Source organism: Coffea arabica, chromosome 7c, assembly GCF_036785885.1.
Source record: "Coffea arabica cultivar ET-39 chromosome 7c, Coffea Arabica ET-39 HiFi, whole genome shotgun sequence".
In the NCBI taxonomy this organism is placed as follows: domain Eukaryota; kingdom Viridiplantae; phylum Streptophyta; class Magnoliopsida; order Gentianales; family Rubiaceae; genus Coffea; species Coffea arabica.
The window spans coordinates 19468553-19495593 of record NC_092322.1 but is presented as its reverse complement, the minus strand read 5'-3'; the positions used below and the strand labels follow the sequence as shown (position 1 = coordinate 19495593).

General features: G+C 33.5%; 1 protein-coding gene across 1 annotated transcript; it reads left to right on the top strand.

The window, feature by feature from the left end:
- The first annotated feature begins 14632 nt into the window (after positions 1 to 14632).
- Positions 14633 to 18287, top strand: LOC113699699 (putative late blight resistance protein homolog R1A-3). The gene is made up of 3 exons (XM_027220059.1): positions 14633 to 17506; positions 17604 to 17845; positions 17897 to 18287. Exons 1-3 carry the CDS (start codon positions 14633 to 14635, stop codon positions 18285 to 18287), a joined length of 3507 nt encoding a protein of 1168 aa, XP_027075860.1.
- The last annotated feature ends 8754 nt before the right edge of the window (positions 18288 to 27041 follow it).

The window sequence follows — 27041 nt, the reverse complement described above, 5'->3', positions numbered from 1 at the left end:
AGCAAGTTGTTGAGATGCTCACTAATGGGATCATTAAACACATTAGTACTCCTTTTGCTTCCCCTGTATTGCTAGTCAAAAAGAAAAACAACTCTTGGAGATTGTGTATGGATTATAGGAAGCTAAATGAGTTGGCTGTTATTTCCCATCCCAAACATTGATGAACTACTAAATGAATTGCATGGGACAAAATACATGTCTAAACTGGACCTTAGAGCTGGTTACCATCAACTAAGGGTCAAAGCATTTGATACGCCTAAAATTGCTTTCCAAACACATCATGGCCATTTCAAATTCTTAGTGATGCCATTTGGATTGGCAAATGCCTCAGCTACTTTCCAAGCTTTGATGAATAGAATATTTCATCCGTACATGAGGAGATTTGTACTAACTTTTTTTTTATGACATCCTGATTTACAGTTCCACTTTAGAATTGCATGCATAGCACTTGCAAACTATGTTAAGGGTTGTAGCTGACAATTAGCTCTACTGTAACAGGTCTAAATGTTCTTTTGCTCATACTTAAGTAGAATATCTGGGGCATATGATTTCTAAAGCTAGAGTAAGCAAGGATACTCTAAGGTGGAATGTATAAAATCCTAGCCTACTCCCAATACAATCAAAAAGCTGAGAGGATTTTTGGGATTAACTGGGTATTATAGAAGGTTCAATAAGGGATATGGTGTGATCTGCAAGCCATTAACTCGGCTATTAAAGAAAGAAGGGTCTGTGTGGAACCATAATGCTCAGATAGCTTTTGAAGATCTCAAAAAAGCCATGACCACTACACCAATACTGAGCATGCCCAATTTTGAGATACCTTTTGTAATATAAACTCATGCTTGCGGAGTTGGCATTGGGGCAGTCTTGATGCAACAAGGACATCCTATAGCTTTCCTCAACAAGGCCTTATCAACTCAAAACATGGGAATGTCTATTTATGCAAAGGAGTTATTTGCTCTAGTGTTAGCTGTGACCAAATGGAAGTATTACTTAGTTGGTCACCACTTTATCATCAGAACAGACCATCAAGCCCTCAAATAATTGTTGGAACAAAGACTTACACATCCATAATAACACAAATGGCTCACCAAACTATTAGGCTTGGACTATGAGACACAATACATGAAAGGCATTGACAGTAGGGTGGCTGATGCCTTATCTAGAAGAATAATGGAGGAAACTAGTGAAAATCATGGAGCAAAAAACAACCTCTACGCCATTTCCTCAGTACAACTAGCATGGATGTAGGAGTTGCTTGATAGTTATGATGGGGATACAGAGGCTTAACACATAATATCTCAATTACTGTTAGATCCATATACCAATCTAGGGTATCAACTAAAGAATGGGATGCTGAAATTCAAAGGGAAGTTATATGTAGGATTTGGTAATGATACCAAAATCAATTTAATCAAGGCTTTTGCTAATGATACCAGAATCAATTTAATCAGGGCTTTACGTGATTCAGCTATTGGGGGTCATTCTGGTCAAAGTGGGTGCTTGTACAGGTTACAATCTCTATTTTACTAGCCTGGAATTAAGAGGGATGTTATACAGTTTGTACGATCTTGTGATGTTTGTCAAAGAAGCAAACATGAGAATGTCCTATATCCTGGGTTGCTACAACCTATTATAGTTCCTCAGCAGGCATGGTCATACTTGACGATGGAGTTTATTGAACAACTTCCTTTATCTAATGGATTTGATACTATTTTGGTAATGGTGGATTGCTTCACCAAGTTCAGTCACTTCATGAAGCTCACTCATCCTTATTTTGCACAACAGGTGGCTCAAGTCTTCCTTGACAATCTGTACAAATTACATGGCCTACCAGAATCAATAATTTCTAATGGAGATAGGATATTCATTAGCAGATTCAGGCAGGAGTTGTTCAGAATTATGGGTAGACTTATATTATAGCTCATCTTGCCACCCTCAATCTGATGGTTAAAGTGAAGGGGTGAACCAATGCCTAGAGAATTATCTCAGGTGTATGTGCAGTGAACATCCCTCACACTGGAGTATTTAGTTACCTGTAGCTGAACCATGGTACAATACTAATTTTCATACAAGTTTACAGCTAACACCATTTGAAGCATTATATGGTTACAAACCAATCCATATTCCTTTATGACCTTTTCATGATAGTGTAATACCTACTGCAACTAACATGGTACAAAAGAGACTCCAAGTCATATCCAATATCAAGGAGAATCTAGCCAAACCTCAGAATCGTATGAAACATTATGTTGATTGATGAGCACGGGTATGCATATAACAATCAAATTCATTCCACAGTCAAACTTCATATTAATAAAATCTTAAACGCCCCATATGCGATTTTCTGCAAGTATACATGTCGAGATTGAGTGTAGGGTATTAATGGTCAAATTCAAGGGAAGAATGGATAACTACCAGCATTATTAAAACTCGTCTATTATTTAGAAAATTAACAAATTAAAGGAAATAAAATTATGCTAAATTATGCAAGAAAATAGCAAATGAAAGCTCCTTAGCCTATTGTATCCCTAACTACTCATACAAGTGCAGTTTTTGGATCATTGAGTACAACTACTTCGACTAGTTATGGCATAATTTTCTCAAACATATGAAACCTACTCTCGTAATGAATTAACTATACCTATAATTAATTCATACCTACTCTCATGGTTATGAAATAAGCTACAAGTTTATTGTCTCTATGAAATTACATGAAATAAATCACTAAAACCACAAAGGTGTACCTCTACTCTCGTGAGTGTACTCTCTAGGTTTAGCACTTCTTGAACTAGTGCTAAATTCCAATTTTCGTTGCAAACTTAATACCTTAAAATTATTGCAATTAATTGCTAGTTAATCAGGATTAGAGGAGCAAAAGTGCTAAATAACTTGCTCAAAATAATAGTATCAATAACCAAGAAATCAATACCATATAATCATAGAAAGTTTAACAAAAATCCAAGGCAAGAAACTTCAGAAACACATATTAAAACATAAATCCAAACTTGTATAATAACTAAATATGAAATTTAATACAAGTGAGAAAGTAGTAGAAGAGATATTCCCCTTGTCAGATGAGATCAAACTCTCTATCTTACTCCTTAATCTTCATCCAAGGTTAGTTATACACAAGAAATGGATGAAACTATCTAATAAAACTATTCTGCACTACCCTAAACTAAAGAGCTAAGAACTACATTTTTGTGGTGCTTCTTCACTCTCTCTCGAAGCTCTCGAAATGAAGAACGACCTCCTAGTTATAGGGAAATTTTCAAGTCCTTCACTTGCATCTTCAATGTGAACATAACTCCAAATAAGTCAACAATTTTTACTCCAAATTATATCACATCATTATAGAAGCAATATCAATAATTGTTGTTAGAATCTCCATTTTACAGCTGCAAATCTTCTACAATATATCCTTCAAAAGGTGTGAAATGACAGTGTAGAAATCAAGTTGCGCAAGTGAAAGCCATCAAGTTTGACTAGAATCCCTTCAAGTAATCCCTTCAAGTTTTAGTTGGATTCCATGGAGGGATTCCTCCCTTGTTTCGCCAAAATTCTCTGTTTTGAATCCCTCCAAGCAATCCCTCCAAAAACTGGCCGAATTGTTCGTAGGAATTTGAGTCGACTTTCATTTTTGACAAGTTTCTTCATTTTTTTCTTCTAACGACTCAAACAACATTTGAAATTCGTCATCCTTGCAAACTTTAGGACTTCAATAATCATAATGTAAGCTTATTTCTCGTTCAAAATGAAGTCCATTTTTAACAACTACAAAAAATATCAAAAATATAAAAGTAAAAGGGACAAATTTCTCACTTAAGCATTGGATTGCACTTAGAACCAATTCTAGTAAAAATTGACATTTTCTTCCTATAATATTGCAAAAGTGACTAAAAGTAATATAATATATCATCCAAATATAGCACCAAATAGTCACTTATCACTAATAAACACAAGACAAAGAGGGCTTTCCAAGTGGGAGATTGGGGTTTTCCTCAAATTACAACCTTATAGACAGTGGACAGTAGCTATTAGAAGGAACTTGAAATTGTCTGCCAAGTATTTTGACCTTTCCAGATCAATGAGAAGGTGGGAGCAGTAGCTTATAAACTACAATTGCCAGAAAGAGCTAGGATCCATCCGGTGTTCCAAGTTTCTCTGTTGAAGAAGTAGATTGGGATCACTCAAGATATTGAGCCTACTCTACCAAAACAGATCAATGCTTGCTAAAACATATGATGATACTTAAAAGTAGAGCTATCATGCTCAATTCTCAGCCAACTATTCAGTATCTGGTGAAATGGAACCATATGCCAGAATCTGAATCATCTTGAGAGGATAAGAGTTTCATTGACAAACAATTTCCAAACTTTCAAGCTTGCGGACAAGCTTAGTTTTAGAAGGGAGGTAATGTCAAGGACTTCAAGAATAAGAGGACATCGTTTAAGTTCTGTGTTTTGAAGTAGGAATGGCAACGGGGCGGGTTTCACTCCGCTGCCCACTACTTCCTCCGCCTTGGCCTCTGCCCTGCCCCTCACTCCTCTCGCCCTACCCCACTTTCCTGGCGAGTGCTCCGGCGGGGTTAATAAAAATTTGTCATATAATTTCAGTGTACTCAAAATTTAGCAAATAATTAAATACTAAAATATTAACTCATTACCAAATCATTATCTATTGTAATTTCATAATTGAAACCCATAGAAACAATCAAACAAAAACAATTTGAATACAATCATTATTATAAGTTTGTAACTAATTAAATTAAATAATATTTATACATATATATATATTTTTTAACGGGTGGTGGGGCGGGGGTATTAGCTGGGCACCAGCCGCAACTGCCATCCCTATTTTTAAGCATGAACACACAAAGGAAGTTAGCTGCTATTGAAACTATGTTGTTAGACTTAAACTTACAGTTATTTCCATTACTGCAATTTTGTTAGAAGTAATTGTATAAATAACCCCTTGAAATAGAAATTGTTAACAAACAAGTGAATAATCAACTTTCTCTCTCCTTTTAGTTACTCAACTCTTCCTCTCTTTCTTCTTCTGCTCGTTTCTTCTTTAACTCATTTCTTTGTTTTTGCTTTTCTTCTCCGACTCTACTCAAATCTTCTATTTTCTGCCCCTTAGCTCATTTCTTAGCTCCAGAGCTTGACAGTATGCTAACCTTTATCCTTAACATCCACCCGTACATGTCACATGGACCAGTTGGTTATACAGATAGGATATGCTGAACATCTATATGTATAGGCTAACTTTTATTTTATAGATTAAAAATGTAAGTTAATGCATACTTTGTGCAATCTTTTTTGCTAAATAATTTCCTCATATGTCATTTCGTTAATACTAACTTTAGTGATGAATTTGTTACTCTTAGAATGATTAATAATATATTTATTGATAAAGATGTACATTAAATGTGGATATGGCAATAAATTGGTAAACTAACTACTTGCTTTCAAAGGGAACAAGTTCATAATTTAAAATGATCACAAAAGAAAAATGACCTTTTCTTATAAGAAGAGAGAATAATTAATGCTACTTTAGTAGTATGATAACATCCTCCATCCCACTTTAATAATCTTGTTTTTCATTTTCATCTATTTCAAATTATAATCCATTTTCTAATTGAAGAATATAATTAACTTTTAACTTCTTTAAATACTTTTATTTAATGTAATTTGTTATCAACAAGTCGAATCATCTTATTCAATAATTGCTCTGATTCATATCTTAAATGGTACAACTTCCATCAATATTATTGTTATAATTAATATAAAAGTATATTGATTAATTAAACTCCTAATATTAATGTAAAGATATTAATAAAGTTACTCTTTCAATAATTGCTTTAGTATTATAACTATATTACAATCTTTGTAGATATTGAAAAGGAACCGTACATATTATAGGTGTACTTCCAGTCTATTGAAACCACACATTGCCTTTCAGATTTGATATGTTTGTCCCTAAAACCACTTTTGTGCTATTTATTGACCATGATTCAATATTTTTCTAATGGAACTCTCCCAACCTTTAGATTTTTAGCTCGTATACCTTCTCGTTGTCTTGATCGTTGGATTATACCTAATTCCCAGTTTTCAACAATATATTTTCTATGCCTTTTTCCTCAAAATTTGCAACCCTTTCTCTCATTTCTCTTTGCCGAGGACTCTTCACTCTCGATGCTTCCCTTTTTTCATTTGTTTTCTATCAAAGCTATTCTTTACATCTGATTTCTTTTTTGTTTTGGCAATTTGCTTGCTTTATTTTGGGAATTTTGTTTTATTTTGGCAAGAAATTAAGATTTCATATGAAAGAACCTTTTGCGTTAGCATTAGAAATCACAAGACACCTTATTTTTACTCTCATTTGGATTTTGATGATAAATTATGTCCTATTAGTTCATATTTTAGGTTTTGAGCTAATATTTAAGAGGCCATATTTTGGCGAGGTAGCCCTAAAGGAGTTGTGGGTGGCTTCTCCCTAAATTGAATCCTTATTGCTATTATCTTCTTGTTGATTTCGTAAGAAATCTGACGCTAATTTTAATTGGGAAATCCACTACTTCAGTATTTTCAATTTAAATAGATTTTTTATTATGTTGTGATACTAATTTAAATTCATATTTGTGAATTAGATTATTTACAGGTTTTCTTGCCATGTAAATATCTACACAGCAGTGCTCTAACACAATAGCCAGGTACTTCTTATATGTTTTGATGTTCGACAAGTCTTATTTTTGTGCATTTTATATTTAGTGTCAGAATTTTCTGGCATTAAAGTCTTCCAAACAAGCTTGGGTTCATTCAGGTACACAGTTATAGTTGTTAGCATGAACTGTTTCTGAATGTGGTAAACTTAATGTCTTGAAAGGACTATGCATTTCTAAACTTAATATCTGTACATTTTCAAAAGTATTCGTACTTTGAACTTTGAAGGAGGGATTGCTACATGAGGTTATGACTTCTAAAACTGCTGATGATCGATTTTTCTTCCTGCAAAAGTCATGATTTGGAATTATTTTAAATTACTTTGCAGGACGAAGGATTACATATTTAAGCCTTTGACCGCTTTGTGAACAATTACTAGAAAAGGTTTAATGATTCAATTACTTCATGTTTTTGTAGGTTTAATGATTCAATCATCAAATAAAATAATTTGAGAAGATAATTAGATGATTGATGATAATTTGAAATGATAAAAAGAGAATATGAAGTGCAAAAGAGGAAATACAATCAAGAATAAAAGGAAACAAGTTTCACATATGTGACATCTTGTGGTATTTTCATTAGTAGAGTTTTTTTCGTAAATCTGAGCAAGTAGATTGTACAATTTAGTGCAACAATAAATTATCAATAAATATGAATTCACTTAGAAAATGAAATACGAGTTTAGCACTAATCAAGTAATCAACTTAGTCAAAAGCATAATAATGACAAGCAATTATTTCCTGGCCCTACCACTTGGACACAATCATGACAAGCAATCATTTTGCTTGTTTGTATAGAAGTAAAAACCACTTCTTTAAGCATCCGAAGAGTCCCTCGCAGGACTCCAAAAGTTGCCGGCTTTTGGAGTTACTGTGGGGATTAGATTTATTTGCCAAAATTCTTACTTTCGTAAGAAAATTTGAGAAAAAAGAAAAATCAGCTCAAGTGCCTTGGGGGTAGTTATCTCTTAGCAGCGGGGGCCCTGTGGGGTTTTTCCATCCCACATCGGTACTGGGAGGGTGGGAGTTTGGGTAGATAAGTCCCTCACAAAACTCCAAAAGTTGCCGGCTTTTGGAGTTACTGTGGGGATTAGGTTTATTTGTCAAAATTCTTACTTTCGTAAGAAAATTTGGGAAAAAAAAAAAAAGCATCCGAAGTTCTGAATATATTTATTTTATATTAAACTTTATTTGAAATTTTGAATTTGAAAATGATATTATTTTATCATTTTACCAAAAAAAATTCGAATTCAATAAATCCGAATTCAAAAACCCCAAAATCGTTTTCGACCCTAATTCGATATCACCGATTTACCGATCAAATTTCCAAATTATCAAATTCAAATCGATTTCGATCGGTATTTCGATAATTATCGTAATTGCTTACCCCTAATTTTGTGAGCTACTTGCACTCTTATTTAGAGAAGATATTTTAATACTGCACATGTATACATTCATATTGTATTAAAAAATTTACTTTTCTTTATTTTCCACTTTTTCTCTACTTCATTTAGCTAATAAATCTCATGTTCCTATTTCTTCATAAAAAAAAAATCTTGTCATGTAAAGGAAACACCAGGCTATCTCTTTCCTATCGCATCCACCACAGTCACGAAATCATTTAAGGATGCTAACGTTTTAACATCCACACATTCGTGCCCCATGGACCAGTCGGTTATACGGACAGGATGCACTGAACATTTATATGTATTGGCTAACTTTTATTTTTATATCTATACTCCATATAAAAGCGTGTTAAATGATTTACATTTGGGTGTTTCTTACCTTTTTAAACTACCTATATTGCCCTTAACTTAAGCATAAACACCGGTGTAAGGGCAACGTATTTCCATGTGATCATCCATTTTGCAATGTCCTAAAACAATACTATTCGCTAATACCAGTGCCGATTCATCTCTACTGATCTATTAGTATCATCCGATAAAATTCCGTAGTTTCCTGTTGAAATACTAATACTAATACTATGGGCAATATATTGGCATATGATCAGCCATTTAGTAATGTCCCAAAACAATGCTATTAGTTAAATTCAGTAGTTTCCTGTTGAAATACTACTGCTAATACTATGGGCAACATATTGGCATATGATCATCCATTTAGCAATGTCCTAAAACAATACTATTAGTTGGCATGATCGGATAAAGTTTAATAGTTTCCTGTTGAAATACTAATACTAACCACCGGCCAGTAGGCTACTAATATCCATGCATAATACTAAAACCTATTATACGATCCTTCAACATCCATTCGTGGAATCCATTTAAAACAGCAAGTTGAAGGGATCCAAGGAATTCGTTTTTAAATATCCACAGGAAGAAAAAAGGATAATCACGAGTTTGGTGTTCTTCTTTGAAAGGTTAATTTGCTACCTTCAATTATTTTGATTGTTTATACTTTGTTTCTCTTCTTTAACTGGTTTTTTGGTATATTAATTTTCAGGTTATATTAGTTTAAATATAAGCAGACTAGCTTAAATCCATAGAACTGCACAAAAAGTTGAATTCAATAATGAGTTGTTTTCTTGGAAAGATTAGTTAGCTTTTCCATGCCTATTATTTTTTGCTTTTTTTTTTTTGGTAACATGTTGTTGCCTTTTTGTAACATATTTCGTAAAGAATTTGATTACAAAGTTAAACAATCAAATAAGGCTTTTCAAATAAATCAAGCTTTTTATAACAAACGTATTAAAACATTAGGATTGTTTAGGGTGGGGAAAGTGGAAGGCATATGTTTAAGGAACGTATGTGTTCAAACCTGTAATTAGGAATGTGTCCATCCATGCGCCAGGAGGGTGACATTTAGTGCAATACTACCATGCAGGTGTGGAACTTTATATTGAACAGGGACCTCTCTTTTGTTGATGATTAGTGGGCAAGAATAAGGTTTAATGCTAAATTCATACCTTTATTACAAAAATTGTTTATTGTGGTTTTCCAAATTAGGGGAAACAAAGGGGGAAGGAAGGTTTTGGATTCTAACAACCAAGTGCCAGGGGATTTAACCCTGGGTTCATTTCAACTGATTTAGATGAGGCCACAATGCCATAAAAGCTAAGGCACATATATTCAGACCAGGAGAGACCATATATTGACTAGCACAGTGTCTCTATAAAACTAGATTGTGATAGTGTTTTGAAAATCGGATCGGACCAGCCGGTTTGATCAATTGAACCGCAAACCGGCCATGGCACCGGTCCGATTCTATGTTAGTGTTGACTTTGTCAGAAAATCGGTCAAAACCGATCAACTCGTGAAAAACCGCTGAACCGGTGGTTTCTGGTTTTCAAGTTTCCCCTCTTTTATTTATTTATTTATTTAAGTTTTACAAAATACAGCTATCAAGATTCGAATTCAAAACCTTTGTAATAAAAGACTAGTGTAGTAACCATTGCACCATCACATGTTATTAGTTTTTTTTATAATTTATTTATATAAAATAAACACCCATATTTCTTTTTTCCTTTTTTTTTTTTTACAAAATCTCATTCTCTTATGACTCTTTTTTTTTAATCTTCAACTCTCTCTCTCTCTCTATCTCTCTCTCCTCTTTTCTTTTGTCACTCTTTTTTAATCAAACCTCTTTAGTTTTAATTTATTGATGTTTTCTTCCGTCTTTTAATTTTGTTTTTGTCCATTAAATTGAAAAAAGTTAAAAAAGAATTATTTTTCTTTAACCCAAATTATTTAATGCCACAGCCACTCACTTTTATCTCATTTTTTGTTTCTTATCAAGTTTGTATTTCTATTTTCGATTCTCTTGACTTCCTTCAAACTCCAAACTTCCTTTTTTTAAATTGCAATCTCTAAATCTCAAAAGCGTAAATTAAAATTTAATTTCACAATGTCTAAATTCTCATGGACGTGAATTTTGTATAATTTCAAAATATTGTGATATTTTTTGGATGGATTTAAGATTTTTTTGGTAGATATAATTGAAATTGAGATGAAATTTATTTGTTTCAACTTAAAATTTAAAAAATTTATTTTTGGAAAATCCAAGTTATTCAAAAATAGTAAAATTTTTATCATATAAAGTTTTAAATTAGTCCATTGCATATCTTATTTTGTGCATATATATATATATATATATATAAATTATTTTTAAAAAAATTTATTGAACCGAGATCGAACCGGTCCAACCGGTTGAATCTCGGCCCTTTCACTTCACCGATTCAATTGACAGTCCGAGTTTTAAAACATTGGATTGCGATGGCTTTCTCACAGCTAGGCGAACTTGTGTAATGATACGCGTTAGGCAAAGCCATGCTTAGAGATTAAGAGCTATGGGAGTAGTCAATTGTAAAGCAATTCGAAAAGACAAACATTAGTCTTCACTATTCAAAATTAGTTGTATATCTTTTTTGGAGAGAGGTATGGACATTCCCATTAAAATAGATAAATGCAACAACACTAAATTCGATTGCTCATAACCAAACGCCACAAAGAGCCAAATTTATCGTGTGTCATATAGTTTGAGAATAGAAGATTTTCATGTAATAATACTAAAATTAAATCGCTAATAACCACAAAGGACCAAATTTATGAGCGTGTCATATAGCTTGAGGATAGAAAATTTTCATTTACCGTTGGATTGTTTGTGTCTTTGAGATCTTGGAATTGTGACCTGTCTGTTTGTGCCTTGTATAAGCTTAGAATTTGATTGACTTCCACAATAATAAATTTTGTTGGTGACAGGTGCCGAACCTGTGCAATAATAAATACCTACTCGAGAAAAATACAGATTTTGTATATAGCGGTGAGTAAGGTCGAATCCACAGGGACTGGGGATAATTCGTTTCTTCTAGAGTCCAAAGTATGGGGGGGTTTTGGATTAAATGCTAACTAACTAAATTAACTGCAGAAAATAATTAATTAAAAGAAATGATTGGGGAAACTCTAGCCAAGGGTACACATCAGAAATGGTTCATGCACTGATCATTGATGCAGAAATAATTCCAACATTTAGCAATAGATTAGTTATAGTTGTCATGCACGCGATAAACAACCAACCCTTCCTTAATTTCTCGATAGCTAAGGTACGACCGTTAGCTATTTCTCTAACCCAAAAATAACCCTAGGTACGACCGTAGGATTTAATTTCTAGATTGCATTAATAATTAGAAAGGCACAATCCTAACCAACAAACACGCTACGAGGGTTTGTTTAAATTAGATCATATGCTCCCCTGACATAAACCCAATTACGCCAGTTGCTACTGAGGTAGAGATAACGAACAATTACGGATTCAATTACCCCTATTTAGCAAAAATAGCCTATATGAATAATTAATTATTGCGCACTAATCAATCATACACAAGGCCATAGCAATTAAAATCAAGGAACATATAAATACCAATAAATGAAGAAAATAATTAAAACAGATTCGATCTCACAGTAGTTGTCGAACCAAATCGTCAGTTGTCCCCTTGACTAGAAAAGCTTAACCACGTCTCATGAGAAAATCTCCCCGTTGGGGAATATTGTCGAACACCTGGCGTGTGTCAGAGGCCAGTCCAAAGGAAGGAAACTAGAACTAAACTAAAAAACTAAAACTAAAGCCCTCGATGTCCTTTGCTTCTGTACGTTGTCCCCTTTTAAAGCAACAAAAGAAAGATGACTAAAAGCTATCTAGGTGGTCCCCACACATGTGGACAAAGCCTCCAAAGTACTTCTTTCTCCAAGTCTCTCTACGTAACTTTCTTTGAAAAGCCCAAATGACTAAATGCCTTGCACTGGCTTGTGGTCCCCACCAATTCAAGGACCCAAAGGTTGAAGCCCTTAGAAGTCTGCATTTTTTCATACAAGTCCCTCCTTTTTGGTAATTTTCTGCTTCAATCCCTGAAATTGGGTCCAATACCAAATATAAGTAAATATTAACAATTAAGCAATATTTGGCAAGGATAAAAAAAGAGATTAATAGTAAAATAACCAACAATTAACACCCTATCAGTTGGTGACAAATTCTATCAAGAACGCACGACAGAAAAAAGTCAAAATGGAAAATCTTTAGGTAGGTACCAAAGAAGAATCATGGTACTGTTTGGGGGAAATTTTGTGGAGAAGAAGAATGCACGATTTGAAAAGCCATAGTTTTGAATCTTTGGGCATTAATTGTAAAGAATTATGACTACAATAAGCACTTCTAACTTGGACCATTATATCTTATGCACTTTAATGAAACTTCATGAGGTTCGTTCAAATTAGAAAGGAAAATAATTTGAAAAAAAAAAAAAGAAATAGCCACAATCTTCCCTCTGCAAACCACGAACCATAGTGATGATGAAGCACGTAACTTAAAATCACACGTTACAATTGTTTGAATTTCTTGTGATTTCCGTTATTGACTACATATCTTCAGGAAAAATTTATATCACTTATTAGACTTACATGTAATAAATACTTCAAAATTTTCAGTAGGATGTTATTTTCTTTTGGCCAAACTACGCAATAATATGTATTATCTTTATATAATTTTTTTTAGTTAACATAAGAACAATTTTGGCTTACTACATATTTTCATGCTATGTGATAGCTCATTACACTTAGCCCTTCTAATCAGGATTTTACACGTATATGTTTATCTGCAAGAGTTCTTTTTAATATGCACAACATTCTAGACTAGGTAGATATGACTGATTATGTTAATTGTTAAAGATATTGGCTAACATTTTCCTTTCTCATTTTCTTGTTTCTTTAGGTGCTAACCTTTGTTGTTTTTAGTACCTAAAGAAACAAGAAGCCAAACTTGCAACTTATTGGAAACCCTGTTGCCCATGAAATGCGAAAGCTTAACTTCAAATTTTGAGAAGAAAACATTTAATAAAATAGTTTAATAAATAATGGAAGCAATACATTCACAAAGTTAACATAGCTCTGAAATAGGAAAATTTTGACATTACTGGGTTGTTAAAGAAAATGGAGAGGGAAAAAAATGTGCATGAATTATATGTCAAAGAAAATAGTAGAACCATTAAGAATGAATTTTCTCCAGTACCTACATGCTTGCTAGCTAATTTTTCAGAATATACGTGAAAAAAAAAATCTTCCAAATGTAGCTCTGACTAGGGGCATTTCTCAAACTATACCTGCCGTGCTGATTCAACACGGTAGCAAAACAAAATTTTCAAATCATTGAGGCACTTTTTTTTTTTTTTTGCAGCACAGCAGCAGCTGCAAAATTTTTTTAAATAACTGCCTGTCCCCTACCGTGCACAGTCAACACGGGGAAAAAAAAATGGTTCCAGGCTATACTTCGTAGCCTCTTGCACATATGCAATACTTGCTGCTCTGCATGCGCTGGATGTAGCTCATTTGGCCCTTCACCTTAGGCAATTGGCCAAAGATTTTCATGTCAGGATCTTTATTCTCCCAATGCTCTAGTAGTATAGGACGGAGATATCCATGCATGTTTCCAGCAAAGAAAGAAAGAATTTTTCGCTGGGGACCCAAAGGCAACCAGCAAAGTTTATATTACCTGAAGTAGTGGACAACAACATTAGTGGCTCTGTTTGGATTGATGTGTGTACCCTTGTTGAAGTATCTAACAAACAATTCGTTTTGACAAGAGAATCACAGTTAAAGTCCATCGTATCGTATCTAAATTGGTAGGATAATTTGTCACAGTTTTGACTGTAGCGTTTACATTCTGGTATATTTACAAGTTTTGTGGGTATCGAAAATGAACAGTAAGCATTTATAAACCATTTACTGCATTAGGATCTAGATTTGTGTCCATTACTTGGAAATGCACTTCGGCCGAAAGTAGACAAAAGCTGACTCCTTTAGGCGCCGAGGAACGGACCCTATTGTCTCCAGAGAGTCCTGCGGACGAACTAAGTTTATTCAAGATACAAATTTGATGTCAGAGTGAATAGAAGATACAAGAATGGAGATATCCTACAGTAATTGCTTTGAGCTCTTTTTCGATTATCTGGGCTGGATCCGTAAGACATTCGGTCCTAGCTTCGATTTTGCTACCTTTAAGCTGGAGATCGAGGTGAGAGTGTTACAAAGCTTTGATCTGTATCTGACAAAGTGTAGGAGGAGGAACCATGAAACCTGTTTGGAACAAGATGAGGAGAAGGATGTTACTTCTTTCAGAATTCAAGATCTGATTATCAGGAGAATGCAAGATCTTGAATTTGCTTGCAGCGAATACTTGATTCACCCTCGTTCACCTGCTTCGTCTCAGATCATAAGTGAGCTCATCATATTCCAGGAAGCAATCGAGCTGTTTTTCGAAACAGATATCAACGAATCGTGCATCAACTATCTGCTGGACTGTTACTGGCTGCGAGATCCAGAGCTAGTTATGGATTTCATTGATTCGGTTTCAAAGTCTCTGGCGGAAATGATTGGCTCCTATTTCGAACGCCTTGTAAAGAAGCTAATGTTCTTGAAGAGTTTCATTCTTTTCGCCATGCTTCGCGGTGTCAAGGGTCAGCAACTGATAGATCTCTTGATTCACGCAGAAGTGGTGTCTATCAAGGCATTACACCTGGCTTCTATATGGTGCCTTCACGTAGATAAAGAAGTACAGAATGAAACAGAACTTCAAATTTCTCGACTAATAGATGAGAAGATTAATCCCGGTGATCCCCAGGTCCGAGAAACTTACATCCATGTCATGACTGCTGCAAAGTTATCAAGATCAGCAGACATTTCAGCTCTGGAGAAGAACAAGCATCTAGTAGCTGACTTTATGTATCGTCTCGTTCCCAATTTTGTGGAGCTGCTGAACTCTCGTACCAATATTCTTGTTCCGATTATGAATCAAATGCTAAAGCTCCTTGACGGGCTAAGATTCCTTACAATCCTTCTCAGGCATCAGGAGAATTTCAAAGAGCTATGTCATGCACTGAAGAATCTTATTGGAGTTGTGGCCTGTGATGCAGCGGTTGTAATTTTCTCTCTTTCTGTGAATCAAATCAAAGAAGGCTTGGCCAAGGAAACCGATCTTGCTCTTTTTCATTTGCTTAAAGTGCTCAAGTTTATTAGGGCAGAAGTTACTGATCCAGTTACATTACTATTCTCGCCATTTGGTTTTCCTAGGACCAATGAGTTGGGCTCTATGGATTTTCTCCTTGAAAATCTGAAGGAACTAGAAAATTGTAGTGAGACTGATTATTCAATTGCATTCCCGAAAGATCAAATCCACACAGTCCTAGAAGATCTCATAGTCTTAAGATCTTTCCTTGTCAAGATAGCAGACCAGCGCAACCGGAATGGAAAACTCCAAGCTCTTTGGAGTCGTGTTATGGAGGTTGCGCACAGGGCAGAGTTTGTCATTGACTCTATCGTGGTTGGTGATAAACATGAATATTTGGAAAGAGTTGCTAGAGATATCCAGCTTTTGAGGACTGAGGCCCTTGAAACCTATGATAGCACGATGCATGACTGTGGAGCTCAGAGAACTACCCAGAAATCTTTCCGCATTGAGTCAAAATGTCGCACCCCAATGTTGAATGAAGTTCTGGTGGGTCTTGATGATGAGGTAAAGGCAATTATTCATGGTCTTACCAGGGGTTCAAAGCTGTTGGATTTTGTTTCAATTGTGGGTATGGCTGGACTTGGTAAGACAACATTGGCCAATAGAGTTTGCAATGATGCATTAATTTTGAGCCACTTTCATATCCTTGCTCGGTGTACTGTTTCTCAAGTGTATAGCATGCACAGTTTGTTAGTTCAGCTTTTATGTAGTATTTCTTCTAGAAGTCCTGGTGAATATCTTGAGATGGATGAAAATGATTTGGCTCACAAGCTGTACAAACTTTTAAAGAGAAATAGGTATCTCATTTTTCTGGATGATGTGTGGGAGATTAAGGCATGGAATTTGATGGAGAGATCATTGCCCGATGATGCTAACGGAAGTAGGATTCTCTTCACCAGCAGAATTCAATTGCAATTCAAACCTGATACCAAGGCTCACCATCTCCGCCACCTTACTGACGAAGAGAGTTGGAAATTGCTGCAAAAAAAGTTATTTGGCAAAGAAGGTTTTCCTCCGACACTAGGTAAAGTTGGATCTCAAATAGCAAACTTATGTAGGGGTTTACCTCTCACAATTGTCCTCATTGCTGGAATTCTTGCTAATACTGCAGAAGATTGTTGGGAAGAAGTTGCGAAGAGTCTAACTTCCAGTATTGTCCTTGATGACGAATACTGCATGAAGACGCTTGAGCTGAGTTACAGTCATTTATCGGATGATTTGAAGCCATGCCTTCTTTACTTTGGTAAATATAAAGAAGATGAAAATGTTCCTGTCCGAAGGTTGTTATGGCTCTGGATCTCTGAAGGTTTCGTGCGAAAGACTGAAGAAAAGAGTTTAGAGGATGTCGCAGATGACTATTTGAAGGATCTGATTGATAGAAGTTTAGTTATGATTTCTGAACAAAGAACCATAGGTGGTGCCAAAGCCTGCCAACTTCATGATTTGGTACATGAGTTTTGTGTGAAAAAAGCCAAAGAAGAAAACTTTCTACATGTTTTGCATGGTCGGAATGATCGTTTTATTCTTACTAGTCCAAGCAACCCCCTCCGAGTTTGTGATCGAAGTGCCAGGAATTTGATGATTTGGGAGTTAATGCTAGAATTTCCCAATGTACGCAGTTTGTTATTGTTTAAGGAGGATGATTTGGGGTTTTGGTTACCTAAACTTCTTAGAGTGTTGGATTTGGGGGAATTGGAGTTTGGTGCATATTTTCCGATGGAAGTACTTTTGCTTGCTCAATTGAGATACTTGGCTGTTCGTGCTACAGAAGTAAATTTCATCCCAGCTGCAATTGCTATTTGCTAACCTCTCAAGGTTACAAACTTTTCTGCTACGAGGATACTGCACTCATTGTTTGTTACCCAAGACTATCTGGAACATTAAGACATTGAGGCATCTATGGACTACAAGTTCCTATGCTGGTTTCATTTTTCCTGTTGAAAATCTTGAAGTATGCCCAGGCTTATTTCATTTAGACACTTTAAGCCTTGCCATTGATCCCTCCTCTCAAAACTTCCAAAAGATACTGACAAAGTTGCCAAACATCCGCAGGCTAAGATGTCCGAAGACGGCATCAAGAGAAAAATGTACTCGGGATGGGATTCTCATGTTTGACTATTTTAGTTAACTAGAATCACTTACTCTGCATTTCTTATACAGATATGGATTTAAATTCCCATTGAATTTGAAGAAGTTGACACTCCAAGTGACTACTCAGCCATGGAGTGAAATCTCAAAAATTGGAAAGTTGCCCAAACTTGAAGTGCTTAAATTACTCGATGACTCCGTCGTTGGGGAAGAATGGGAAATGAAAGAAGGGGAGTTCCCTAGCCTCCGAGTCTTGAAATTGAGAGGCTTGTGGGACTTTTGCAGCTGGACTGCATCTTTTGATAATTTTGCCCGTCTTGAGAAATTGGTTGTGCATAGTTGTCGGAACTTGGAAGAGTTGCCTTCTTGTTTAGGGGAATGTCCGACTCTTGAAATGATTGAGGTGAAACGATGTCGCAAGTCGGTTGCAAATTCAGTGAAGCAATTCAACAAGAACAGATAGATATGGGAAATGAAGTGCTAGAGATCTTAATTGAACTGTGAGTTCCAGCAAAGAAGAAGAAGAAGAGTCTACTCCCTCATAAACAGAGTCAATCCCCTCACAAGGAGTCTAATTCAAGTTTCTTGAAAGCAATTTCTGGAGCTTCCTTTTTGATTGACTTGATGCAACTAGCCATAAAATCTCAATTCCTTTTTTTTATTTCTGCTATGATGCACTTTTCCTTCTCTGCATTTCAGTCAGAGTAGTACAGAAACTTTTAAATTGCTTCTATTTTTCCTCAACAAAGAACCATGCACTCAATTAATTAATATGTTAAAACATCCTTTTCTTTTTCCAACAAATATTAAGAAGAGACAGGAAAAGAAGAAAAAAAAAAGACTTGGTTATGTTACTTTTTACCTTTGGAAAGTATTGTATGTTAAAGAAGTTACATATTAAGTGGAAAGAAGTGCTTAAATTAGGGACTTGGACTATTCTCCATTTCCCACCAAGCACATCTGCAGGATTAATTGAAGCTTAAAAAGATGATGTCCAAATCCCTTAAATTAGTTGGTGAACGTCCTCCTGCATGCTCAAGTCACGTGCACTGTGGATTGGAAGTTGCTTTTTTGGATAGAATGGTTCTTTCCGTTTTCTTCTTTTCTTCTTTTTATTCTTCTTGTTGTGTAATATTATATTTGTTGTGGTGCTGGATTTCCTTTTTTTCCCCTCTTCATTTCCCCCTCTTTCCCCCAAACTCTGCTGCTATTTAATTGCTTGCCATATTATTATTTTTGTATTATGTGTATTACTGTTATTGTTAGTATTATTTGTATTAGAATATATAATTTTGTAGTGTTGCTACATTTCTTATATTGGTTTTGTTCTCCTTTTTTCCCTGGCTTCTTTTTTCCCTTTTTTCCCCCAAATTCTCTTGCTATTAAATTGCTTGCCATATTATTAATAATTTATTATTGTATTGCTATTGTTAGAATATTCAATTGAACCATTATGTTGTTTTCTCCTTTTTCCTGAATAATAAGTTGCCAAAAAAATACGCTTCCAAAAAATTCTTTATGAATTGTGGTGCTTTTGAGAGGTCTTTGATGAATCATGGGATTTAATAAAGGACCTTTTATGTATAAATAAATAATGGAATTTACTGTGTTATGAGTTAAATATAGGTGTAATCAGCTGATGATGTCCTAGTTTAGTAGCTAAAGATAAGGCTGCAGAAATTAAGTATCCTAAGTTTAAATCTCATGTTGATTTTTTTTTTCCGACAATATTTTTTCTCAAATTTATTTTTTATAATACTTTTGTTATTATAATAGAATATGCAATTGTGCTATTATGTAGTTTCCTCCTTTTTCTTGAATAATAGTTTGCCAAAGAAATTGCGCTTGCCAAAATGCTGATTATTACGTAGTACTTTTACTTTATTATGACGTAGTACTTTTCCTTTTTGTATAGAATGCTTCCTTCCTTCCTTTTTAATTTTTTTGTCAATCGTTACTTGTCTACCAAAATATACCTACTCCAATTTTAACCTATAACCAAACAGATCTACGACGAAACTGAACTTTCATCGAAACCAAACGGGTGCACTATGTTCCACCCAATCTTAAAGACTATGATGATGATCAACAGTCCAAATGGCCGTTAGTTTATAGAATGCTTCTTTCAGTTTTGTTCTTCTTATATTATATTATATTTGTGGTGGTGCCGCATTTCTTACCGGTTTTGCTCTTTTTTCCCCTTGTTTTCCTTTTTTTTTCCGAAAAATTTTGTTGCTGTTAAATTGCTTACCATGTTGTTACTTTTATTATTATCTTATGATTATTACTGTTATTTACCTTCATAGGTATTAATTATAGTTGCACTGTACTAGAGTTCTTACCTTTTTTATGTAAATGTAAATCGTAAATGATGATATAATTGTGGTGCTACTGGAATGCTTATTGCTTTTGAAATGTTTTCTTTTTTTTTTTGTGTGAATTATGATATTCACCTATGTCTTACAAATTGGATATGGATAGGATCATGTTTTTCCCCTTCCTGGATGGGGTTGTTGGTTTTCCTTTTCTTTTATACCGTTTTCTTTTTTTATGTACAATTGCTATCGGTTTCTATTTTTTGTGGGGTTTTATTCTTTCTTTTGTTTTTGCTATTTGAATTCGACTACTTTTGTAATAATAATCGAAAAAGACACCCTTTTTAGTGTGGAATTTTTTGTGCCCATTTATTCTTTTTTTTTTTTTTGTGTGATAAAATGTACAATTGGCTACTGTATTGTTTACTGCTTTTTTCTAATAATAGATTAAGAAATAAATTCATTCTAGATTTTTAACTACCCATTTTACTGCATCTTTGTCATGATTATTTGTCTAAATTGTAATTTTTTGTGAGCTTTTTTATAATAAAATATATAATTTTATTACTCAGTTGTTTTCTTTCTATTTTTAATAATAAGTTAGAGAAAAAATTATTCACAAGTTTTTTACTCACTTTGAAACAAGTTTGTATTAATTTTTGTTCCCGAAGTTTTATTAAGGCCTTCGCTTTTTCAAATTAAGGAAAAGAAATAAGCTTGATATATGATTGTAGTGCTGCTGCAATCCTTATTATTACTTTTATTAAGAGGCCTTTCATGTATAAATAAATGACATAGAGGTGCAATCAGTCTCTAAGGCCTTGGTTTAGTAGTTAAAATTGAGATTCTAGAAATTAAAGGTTCTGAATATAAATCTCCTTGTCCCTTATTTGCCTTTTAAGCTCCACCTATCCTCTGGTAGAAAAAAAAAATAGATACAGGTGCAATCTATTTTTTTTTTACATCTTGGATGGAGTTTTTTTTTTTTTTTTAACAATTCATATCCTTTTCTCTTTTTTTTTTTTTTTTGCGAGGGTTTATTCTCCTTTGCTATTTGAATACTATTGCTATGATTGCATAATAATAATCACAAAATATTTTTTACCTGTAGTATTTTTAATGAGTTTATTGTCTTTTTATAATAAAATATACAATTGTGTTACTATGTTGTTTTTTGCTCTTTTTTTCCAAATAATAAATTAGAAAAATATCCCTACAAAAAAATCTCTATAAATTGTATTAGTTTTAAGAGGTCTTTTATGTATTACTTTTAAGAGACTTTTCATGTATAAATTAATGATGGAATTCGTGTGTGTCATAAATTAGATCTAGGTGCAATCAGCTGAGGAGATCTTAATTTAGTAGCTAAAGTTGAGATCCCAACAATTAGAGATCTTATATTCGAATCTCCCGATAATACTTTTCTTCAAGTTTAACCTCTTTTTATAATAAAATATCTATATCTATCTTCTTCTTTTTTTCAACATAGGGAGTATTCCAACTTTGCCACTCGTCCCCCAAGGATACACAAACAATAAAAAGGTGACTCGAACATACGACCTCAGGACCTAACTAAACTACTCCGACACCATCCGAACCAACCCAAGGGACTTATCTACCGACTATATCTACCTTGTATATAAAAAGAAATCCAAGTTACTATAGCTAACCATCTTTTTGGCACATGTATTGCATATATTTTTGACAAGTGGACCTTTGATTATTTTACCTAAATTTTTCCTTCCCTTTTTTGATTCAATTGGGCTAAAGGATTAAAATATTTTTTCTCGTTGAGAAAATCAACTCCATCTCTTCTTTTTCTTCTTGCAGTAACTACTGTCATCCCTCACCTTTTTTATTTTTTATTTTTGAAAACTAATCTAACTAAGATTGTTGCCATGTTCTTTTTTTTTTTTGTCAAGATGATAGCTACTTAGCTAAAAGAATTCTTTATTATTTTTATCCCATTTTACATTTTCTTTTCTTCCTTTTTTCTTCATCTCTAATCTCTCATGTTTGCTCTATTTTTTGATCAAAATGTTATAGCCAACTGGCATTTGTTTGTTAAATTTATAGGATGGTGTTTTTATTTGGTAGTTCTTCATGGATAAAAGGTGAAATATTAAAATATCTTAGAATTCATTTTATACCAATGATCATTTTCTATGAATAATAGAACAAAAATTCATTCTTTTATTTTCTCCTCCCATGATTTGATTTCTGACTTCACATTTTGTTTCCTTTTCTTTGTTTTTTTGGTTCCATTTTGTAATTATCTACAATTTTGTGTATTTTTTTAGGAGAAAGATATATCATGTGATGTTTCCACCAAGATAAATCTAGCTAGGCATTCTTGTACCTCCGTTTTTCACCATTTCTTTCTTTTTGCAATTACTTTATGGCCTATTCAATTTAATTGAAGGATCCAATAAGATTTTGTATATATTTAAACTGAAGTTAATTTTTGTTTGTTTTTTAAGTACTCATGTGTTGTAGTATCAATTGGGTTGGTATACAAGGATTGCAGCCGGTGGTGGAAGTCACAATTGAGGCTTTCGGCCTAGAGGGTGGGCTAGTTCTCGGGTAATCAATATAGTGGGAGTCTTAGGAGTCATATGCTTGACTTGACAAAAAATTGTTAGAAAATTCAATTTTGATTAGGAAGATGGTTTTGCAATAAAAAATAGTTCAATTCTAATTTGTATATGTAGATCAGGAAACATAGCAATTCATATTTTTATCTAATCTTGCTATTTATATTCTGGAGCTGCAGTATAATATTGTCACCTTTAGGCGGAATTTAAATAGATGAACTGGATTCTTCTATCAAAAGAAAGAAAAATATGAAAGTTTATAGTAAGCTATATTGATGTTGAAGATTGTGCCATGTTTTTGCAGCTTCCTAAACTTTTTCTCATTATTAAAGTACTAAAAGTATTACGACTGCTTTTGATTTAGTTTTAACTAAAACTATACTACTATTAATACATCAATGCACTTATAGTGTATTAATTTTCTCTCCTTTTTGGGTATCATATAATAGTGGTTCAAAAATCTTTATTCAAATCACAATAAATAGGGAGGCTGAATTCATAGATGGGATTTCTCTTTACAACAAATTTTGAGAGAAATTTTATTTATTCTCCATATTTTATTAATTGTATTCCTACAATAAACAAAAGCTATATGATAAAAATAATAGCGGAAGTATGATTAACAAAAATAAGAGTTCAAATAATATTTGTCAATTTTAATTGCTTTGATGTTCAATTTTTCTCCTATATTTCTATTCATTCATCATGTGGCAAAATAATTTGATACTATGCATTCGACTAAATTTCTAGGGGGCCAAACTGCGCTTTGCACAGGTCAAGTACCTCTAGTCTACCTACTAGATAAATAAAGGTCCTCTTTCACTATAACAGCCCCTGTTGCTTGACACTGGGCCGCTAGAACGGAGAGATTTTTCTCCAGCAAGGTCACTCCACATTTGAGCCATCAAATGACATCAAGATCAATTCTTTGCTGGGCTCTTAATTGTAAGAGAATCAAGAGAGTCAGAGAATGCTTTTGACAGTCATACTAGACGCAATGCATTTCCTCCAAAACTGTCTTTCTCCAACTTTTAGGTGTACTTCTTGTCCATCCAGATCATACATGCCTTTCAGAGTTGATATGTTTGTCTCCAAAATCAGCCACTTTTGTGCTATTTATCGACCATGATTCAATATTTTTTCTAATGAATCTCTTCCAACCTTTAGATTTTTGGGCCGTGTACCTTCTCATCGTCCGGTCATTAGATTACACTTAATTACCATATTTTCAGCAATATGTTTTCTATCCTTTTTTTCTCAAAATTTGCAAGCCTTTCTCTCATTTCTCTTTATTGAGGACTCTCAACTCTCCCTGCTTCCCCTTTTTTTATTTGTTTTCCATCAAAGCTATTCTTTACATTTGATTTTTTTTTTGTTTTGGCAATTTGCTTACTTTATTTTGGGAATTTTGTTTTATGGTTTGGCAAGAAACTAGGACTTCATACGAAAGCATCTTTTGCATTGGGGTTTATAGGCAATAGAAATCACAGGACATCTTATTTTCACTTTCATTTGGATTTTGCTGATCAATGATGTCCTATTACTTCATATTTCGGGTTTTGAGCTAATATTTAAGAGGCTATATTTTGGCGAGGCAACCTTGATGGCGTTATAGGTGGCTTCTTCCTAAATTGCAACCTTGTATGTAACCATAGCATTGCTATTATCTCCTTGGTGATTTTGTAAGAATCCGACACTAATTTTTAGTTAGGAAGTCCACTACTTCAGTAATTTCAATTTGAGTAGAATTTTTTGTTGTGTTCTGATATTAATTTAAATTCATATTTGTGAATTTGGTTATTTACAGGTTTTCTTGCCATGTGAATATCTACACAGCAATACTCTAATAAAATAGCCAGGTGCGGCAAGTCTTATTTTTTGTGCATTTTTTATTTAGTGTTAGAATTTTCTGGAATTAAAGTCTTCTAAATATGCTTGGGTTTCATTCAGATATATACTTATAGTTGTTAGCATGAACTGTTTCTGAATGTGGTAAACTTGATAATGTCTTGAAAGGACTGCGCATTTATAAACTTAATGTCTTGGAAGGGCTGTGCATTTTCAAAAGTATTCGTGTTTTGAAGGAGGGGTTGCCACATGAGGTTATGACTTCTAAAAATCCTAGGAGTGTGCAAAATGAAAAAAATTCCGATTTGTCGATCGAATTCAAATTGAATTCGGAATTTTCAAAATCGGTGATTCGCAATTCGGCACTGAAATCGGAATTTTCGATTTCGAATTAAGCGAATTTGGTTCGAATTCGATAATGAAGTTTTTGAAATCAGAATTCGAAATCGAAATTTCCGATTTCAATTTCGTTTTATAATTATATATATAATTATATTTTTTATTTCAATTTCATTTTATAAATATATATTATAATTATAATAATATTTTTATAATATATGTAATATAAAATTTATATTATATAACAATATGTCTAACAAAAAAGAAAAAAGGAAAAAAGGATTCCAAATTCGATGGATTCAGAATTTACCAAATTCCGAATTGAATTCGGAATCAAAATTGGTGAATTCGAAATTGAAATCGATCGGTAATTCCTATTCCAAAATTTCAAAAAATTTCGAATTCAAATTCGTTGTACACCCCTAAAAACTCCTGATGGCAGTTTTTCATCCTGCAAAAGTCATGCTTTGGAATTATTTTAAATTGCTTTGCAGGACGAAGGATTACATATTAAGCCTTTGACCGCTCTTTGAACAATTATTAAAAAGGGGAATTATAGTTATTCATTTTGATCTATTTCTCCTTCCATATTTTGGGTCTCTATCTTATGCATCTTCCTATTTTTTTTTCCACTACTTTTGGTTAGAATCTCAATGGTTGTTCTTGATAGTAACGTTTTTGGAACGTTACTTGCTGCGAAATTTTGTTCACGTAATCGTGCATGTGTCTGTCTGTTTGTGTGCCTTTTTGCTTCTTTAAAAATGGTAGCTAACTGTGAATGTGTATCTGGTTTATTGGAATAAGTTAAAAGTTGGTGACTGAGGGAAAGGGAGAAGGAATTCATTTTGGTAGAAATTCAATGAGTTTTTCCACCTGGACATTTTGGTATGTAATTTAAGCCGAATCTTATTACATTTAATATTGGTTGAATAGTTGCACACTATTTTTTAATCTTATTCCCACTTTATGAACTTTTGAAAAGTTGCACGCCATTTTTTAATATGGGCAATATTTTTTTAAAGGGTGTTTTATTTCTTCAGTTTTTATGTTTATAGCTGGAAAATTCAATGTTGGGATAATATCTTGAATTTCTTTTCTGGTTTATGTGTTCTTTGAATTTAAAACCCAAAAAAAAAAAAAAAGATAAACGTCCAACCGAACATCTATGTACCTTGTACACGTCCCTTTGCAACTAAATTAATTCCATCCTATTGTCCTCAAAGGAGATACGTGGTTAGAATTTCCTTTGGGTAAATAGCAAAACAAATAATACATTTTTCTAATGGGTTTTTGCTTAATATCTACTAGTGGACTGGGTAAATGGCCAAGGCATTATAGTATTTACCTTGGTGGTGTCTTGTCGTGTTTGCATCATTTCAATAAATGTTATTAGTCTTTTCTCCGTCTGGACTTCTTGGAAGCAACTAGGTTAATATACCAACCTTCTGCATTGTCTTCTTCCTTGTTGTTGCTTTGTGAGCTACTTGCACTCTTATTTAGGGAAGATATTTTAATACTGCACATGCATACATTGATAATGTGCAAAAAAAAAAAAAAAATTTACTTTTCTATATTTTTCACTCTTTCTCTACTTCATTTATCTAATAAATCTCATGCTCCTAATTAATGTTTTTTTGTTAATATATATATAACTATTAAAATAATGAATAATATTAATTATATTATATATAATAATATATATTATATAATACTTATAATTAATAATATCATTGTTATAGGGACGGGTTGCCCACAAATTGCCATCCCTAGAGTTAGACGGACCTGAAGTCTCCAGCCGATAGATGACGATAAGAGTCTTGCTAGCTGCAACAAGGAAAAGAAGAAAGAGTCTTGCCCACAATATTTGACTAAGTTTAATCAAGGTACAATTCCGATCTCAAGGGTAAAATACACTAAACCCCTAGTGGTTTTGGTCATGGTTATAAAACTTTCTTATTATTTGAAAACCTCCGAAGGCCCCATTGTATTTTGGACTAATTTAAAAAATATTTTATCTTCATTTTTTAATTTTTTTTGATATATTTTCAATCATTTTTTTGATAGTGTACATTATATGTTTTATCAAAAAAAATCAAAAAAATTATAGTTAGTCAAAATGAA

Excerpts from the sequence above, each read along its gene's own strand:
- LOC113699699 (XM_027220059.1), top strand. The coding sequence starts at position 14,633 with ATGGAGATATCCTACAGTAATTGCTTTGAGCTCTTTTTCGATTATCTG. Across the intron at positions 17,507-17,603 it reads TGGCTGTTCGTGCTACAGAA|ACTATCTGGAACATTAAGAC; the intron begins GTAAATTTCATC and ends TTGTTACCCAAG. Across the intron at positions 17,846-17,896 it reads ACTCGGGATGGGATTCTCAT|ATATGGATTTAAATTCCCAT; the intron begins GTTTGACTATTT and ends TTTCTTATACAG.